This window comes from Sinocyclocheilus anshuiensis, unplaced genomic scaffold (assembly GCF_001515605.1).
Source record: "Sinocyclocheilus anshuiensis isolate Anshui unplaced genomic scaffold, SAMN03320099.WGS_v1.1 scaffold528, whole genome shotgun sequence".
NCBI classification, from domain to species: Eukaryota; Metazoa; Chordata; class Actinopteri; order Cypriniformes; family Cyprinidae; genus Sinocyclocheilus; species Sinocyclocheilus anshuiensis.
Window position 1 is genome coordinate 755,280 of NW_015558590.1, and position 5,575 is coordinate 760,854.

Here is a 5,575-nt window from a genome sequence, read left to right on the forward strand (position 1 = left end):
CACCTACAATCCCTGCCGGTACGAGACTCGAACACACAACCTTTGAGATACGAGTCCGACTCTCTAACCATTAGGCCACGACTTCCCCAAACACTTGATCACTAAATTAATATCAGACATTTTTAAAAACCAATGACAGGGAGTGGTCACGGTGAAACATCCAATCATTTGGTATCTCTGAAAAGCCCTGAATGTGCTCTGAGACGTTACATGTCACAGTTTTAAGTCTGGAGTCCTGTACAGAGAAATCACTAAAGCATAATGTCCTCTACAGAGAACAACACTCCATAGCTGGTAGTCAGGAGGATATATTAAACTATAGAGTTAAAAAAGGAAGGGGGGAAAAAATCTGGGTTTCCTTATATTTAACGGTTTTTAATATATACGTAAATGAATGTAGTTGTTTGCAGTTAAAAGTTTAACGGGTGGTTTTGGAGTAAAGGTCTTTGCATTCTGAGTCCAAAATGTTCGTATACGTTTTTGTGGCATGCGTCATCCTAAAAATTCATCACGCACAGAAACCTTGCACACTGAGTCCGATGCATATTAATTAATTCGCAAAAAAAAAAAAAATTTGAAAAATTAGCAAAACGTAGAGAGGAAGGAGAGTTCCACCTCATCAAGGAGCTGTGGGATTATCCTGAGTGACTCAAAGTTTACTACAGGATTTTGATGCTTTGGTCGCAACACTAGAGCCACATATTTTAATAGAAGACCACCAATTTCCGTGAACCAGTTGTTCCTGAACAGAGACTGGCAGCATGTCTAAGGCATGGACACACACGCACCAAACTGTGGCATCGGAGAGGAGCGCGCCAGGCATTGAAACCAGCATACAATTATGGCTTTCGCCTCTACGGTGGCTCGGAGTTGTGCGAAAAACGGAGAAAATCAAACCCGATCCAAATCTTTTTTCTTATGACTGATGAAAGTTTCGAAGGCAGCGTGTAAACGTGATTGACACGTGAGGTCGTATTTATTTTTTAATGTGTGAACATTTCTCGGTGTGCATTGCAATGACCTTAAGGTCAGTTTCTCTTTCATGAGATTGCTTCCTCTTTTTGGCCGGGTTTCGTTTCTCCGTGTTGTTAACTCTAGGGGCGAGGCTTCTAAACGTTTTTTTAGGGCGTGATTAGTCAAATTACAATTGTTTTCGGACTTCATATTTATCAACATGCGATCATTCGTACGATGAGATTGGCGGCATACGAATGTTTCATGAATCACACGTGAACTGTCGTAAGTTGATCTGTGCGCACGGATCTGTGCGCGTTTCTACGCTAGATTGATAAATGAGGCCCATTGATCGTGAATGCAGTTTCGTGTTGACTTGACCGTTTGATGGTTTGTGTTGGTTGATCTGCAGGAGGGTCAGACAGAGCTGAGGGAGATGACCGCTGTGTCGCTGGACAAGCTGCTGGAGGGTCACAGTGCACTGCAGCTCCAGCAGTGGGCTCTGAAGGAAGGGCAGGAGCAGCTGGATGCCTCCATCAGTGAAAACCTGCAGAGACTGGCGCAGGAGAAAGCTCTCATCAGTACCGGCCAGCAACTGGTGGCTCAGTTAATTCAGGGCATTACACAGAGAATGGGTCAGTCACAGAAAAATGCATTTGCTTCAAGGCTGACCTGTGAATTCTCACTTCATATAGTAACTAGGTTAACATTATCTGTTGTTCTTCACTTGTCATATCACAATCATATTTGATCGTCAGTGGTTATGGAAGGTTTTATATATTTCTGTAACACATTTACAGAGAACGTAAGTGGGCAGCTGAAGGGTCAGAGTGCAGAAGTGCAGGAGGGACATCAGGCGATTCTTGATGACCTGGCTGTGGTCCGAGGAAGTGCTCAGGACATCTACGAAAAAATGGGTAATTACTTCTGAAATCATACGCTACCGGTCAGACGTTTGGAAGGATTGCCATGTTATTTGTTTCTTTGTTTTTTGAATTGAGTCTCTTCTGCTCCCCAAGTTTGCATTTATTTGATCACAAATATAGTGTAAACCAGTCATCTGGTGAAATGTTACGGTTTATAACAACTGCTCTATTTGAATGTTTTAAAATGTAGTTTATTTCTAGGATCAAAGCTCCAGTCTTCAGTGTCACATGATCCTTCAGAAATCATTATAATATGCTGATTTACTGCTCTATTATCAATTATTAATAACGAGTGTTTGGAACATGGGAAACAGTTATTGGAAACATTGCTTTTGCTGCTTATTATTTTATTTTCATTCATTTGATCTATCTGTCTGTCCATCTTCTTTTGTGGAAACAGTGATGCTTTTTTTTCACGGTTTGTAGACTAATACATTATAGAAAGTTGTATATATTTGCATCTTGCATTTAATTGTTTCTTGGTATTTAATTATTTTTTTTTTGCATTAAAGGGGGTCATATGATGCGATTTTCACATTTTCCTTTCTCTTTGGAGTGTTACAAGCTCTTGGTGCATAAAGAAGATCTGTAAAGTTGCAAAGACTAAAGTCTCAAATCCAAAGAGATATTCTTTATAAAAGTTCAGAGTCAGCCACACCTACCTAAAACGTCTCGTTCTAACATGCCCCCACATACCTACGTCACTATGTGGGAAGATTTGCATAATGCCGCCCAAATGTTCACGCAAAGAAAGAAGGCGTAACTTTTATTCTCGCTGTAGTATTGTTGCTGCCGCCATGTCGTGAAGACGCTGTGTGTTTCGTTGTGAAAGCGAAACTACTTTGTTTGGCCTTCCAAAAGAGGACGATATCCGCTTCGTCATGCCTAGAGCTGATCCGTGCTGGTCGCTGAGGAAAAAAAATTGACGCGTTTCAGAAAGGCGGGGCATAGAGGAGAAACAATAATGTACAGTATTTTTTATTATTTTTTTTACCTTAAACCGCATAAACACATTTCATTACACCAAATAATGTTCTTTTTAGCAACATCATATGACCCCTTTAAGGAGTTTTTACCATTAATATATGTATAAGAATTTCTTAAGGTAAATTGGATATTGTATGGTGCTTTTTTGTGCCTGTGCGCATATGATGTCCATGGTGAATGTTGATGTTTTAATAGGTGCAGGTGTGCACTAATCAATGTGGCGCTGAGGAAGGTTTTGCACCTTTGTACACCTTTTGCACTTGTTTTTTACGGCCTCTGTTGAAGCGTTGAATAAAAAGCTTTGCAAATATCCAAAACACATTAGCACTATTTCAGCTAATAATATACTCACATGGTCCTGTCTGTTAATCCTGTGATCCAGAGCTCAATCTGAACGGCTTCCTGCAGCAGCAGAACACCACGGCTCGGTTCTACTCTGAGCTCATGAGCACGCTGGAGCGCATGAACGGGACTCTGGGATACATGCTGACGTATCTGGACAATATGCAGAATCGCCTGGAGGACAGGCTGCAGATGATCCAAGGCTATCTTGGCTGGGCAGGTGCTTGCATTGTGTACGAATGAATAAACAAGAAGAAGAAACCTATTTGAATACGCTTTGGATAAATGTGTAATTCTCCTCCTAGGCCTGAGCCTCCGAGCTCTGTGGACGTGTGTGATGCATGCTGGTTACTTCCTGTTGTCTGCGGTGCTGCTGTCGTTCCTGCAGTGTGCCACGTTCTCCCGCGTCTCTCTGCTCCTCATGGTGCCAATCAATGCGATCGCAGAGATCAACCAGCAGTCTGCGCTCGACTTGGTCTCGCTCACTTTGCTGCTGTTCACACTTTCGCTAGGTACTGTATCTGTACTGGGAACAAATGATTCATCTATGCACTTTTAAACACTTACGATGGTGTTTTGAGGTGAAGTGTTGTTTCTGTACTGCTGCTGACCAGTGTTGGGGAAAGTTACATTTAAAAGTCATGCATTACAATATTGCGTTACTCCCTAAAAAGTAACTAATTAGTTACTTTTTATGGAAAGTAATGTTACATTACTTTTGAGTTACTTTTTAAAACTGGGCAGGGCTTGCTTGTTTGTTTTAATATAAAAAAAGTTAGTTTACAAATGTAAAAGCCCTTTCACAACAGAAGTGAAATGAATACGCCTCAGGCTGAAGGAAATGTAAATTCACGTCTGTACAGTAGAGGGTGCAGCTCTAACAAATTGAAGAATATGACGCAGGAGAAGAAAGTTCAACACTATTCAGCAATAACAAAAAGGAAACACAAATGTGTCATTTTTGCTTGTTAGTATGGTTGAATTAGATCATCGAAGGTCAATAGCAAAGACATTGGTTAATAAAATGGGATTAAATACAAATTATATTTGTCTTATTTAACATTTAATTATTGCAGGTTTATATAATAATCTGAGTTTCCATTTGACTGTTTTTATTGATTTTGAGGAACACTGAATGTGTTTGTGTGCAGGTGAGATGAGTAAACACATGTTCATATTTAGTCTAGAACTACAGTAAGATCACATTCACACACAGCACTCTGCACTTACTCCTGATTTCGGTCACCACGGCAACACCAGAGCTGTCGCTCAAGTAACTAGCGTTACTTATTTGAAAAAGTAACTCAGATATTTACTTCTAAATTAAAAAGTAATGCGTTACTTTACTAGTTACTTGAAAAAAGTAATCTGATTATGTAACTTGCGTTACTTGTAATGCGTTACCCCCAACACTGCTGCCGACACCATATGAGGTTAGTTGGACAGTCATGAGGTGCTCTCATACATGCAGTCTTTTGCAGAAAATTACTGGTAAATTACCATTAGTTCATGCCTGTCATCTTAAGGTTCTTGTACTTGTGGTCCAGGCCGCTGGTTTGTCCTGCAGGTGCTTTGGGCGTTATCTAAAATGAAGGGCCAGACCTGCAGCGCCGCTCCTCTCTCTATAGGTCCTCCTAAAGAGAAGACACCAGAAAAACCGACCCAAACAACTGAGCGCTGCCATGCGGAGTGCTCCTCCACTCCTGTCCCGTGAGTTTACTATTGTGGAAGAGCGAGGAAACGAACCGTTAACTCGCAACATCTCTTATGTTTTAATGCCGTTTCAGGCTTAAACATGCTGTTGTGTGCTTACAATGTTTGTTTAGGGTTTTAATTCTCCTCTTGTTGTAGGAATGACCCAGTCTGTGATTTGGAGGTGGAGAGCTTCATGATGGGTAATTGTGTCTTTTGTTCCAAAGTCACTGTCCAGTACAGTTCTGCGGCTGATCAACTGGCAATGCGTACATTAAAGAACACAGATTGCGTTGGTCATTATGGAAATGATCCGTCTATCAAGAGCAGTGCAAAGTAGCGCACGGTCCCAAACAAGCAGAGCAAAACAAATGTGGCTAATTGGCAAATTATATGTTTGGATAATGCCTTCCTCTGGAATTCCAAATAAATTAATATAAGTGGGAAGATTCTCTCCCTTCGACTATGCACTCTGTTCTCTGCAGTGCCTCCTTCTTGCGTCAAGCACAGAATGGGTTAAGACAGTGGTTCACAACCTTTTTCCAACTGGCGGCCCACACAACCAAACACATATGTTTCCACGGCCCACTGCAAAAAAATTAACTGACCCCGCTATTTGTTGGGTTAATAACGGAGTACTCAGAAGCTAGATTGTTAACTGTCTTTATTGAATG

The 5,575-nt window shown here is 41.1% G+C and overlaps 1 protein-coding gene across 1 annotated transcript in view; it reads left to right on the forward strand.

Annotated features, from left to right (window-relative positions):
• LOC107679981 (protein brambleberry-like) overlaps positions 1-5,575 on the forward strand; it is a 27,347-nt gene that overhangs the window by 17,571 nt on the left and 4,201 nt on the right. Inside the window, exons 5-10 of the mRNA XM_016475718.1 lie at positions 1,367-1,589; positions 1,755-1,871; positions 3,250-3,429; positions 3,515-3,721; positions 4,757-4,919; positions 5,061-5,104. Coding sequence (XP_016331204.1) covers positions 1,367-1,589; positions 1,755-1,871; positions 3,250-3,429; positions 3,515-3,721; positions 4,757-4,919; positions 5,061-5,104 — 934 coding nt within the window. The remainder of the gene's footprint in view (positions 1-1,366; positions 1,590-1,754; positions 1,872-3,249; positions 3,430-3,514; positions 3,722-4,756; positions 4,920-5,060; positions 5,105-5,575) is intronic.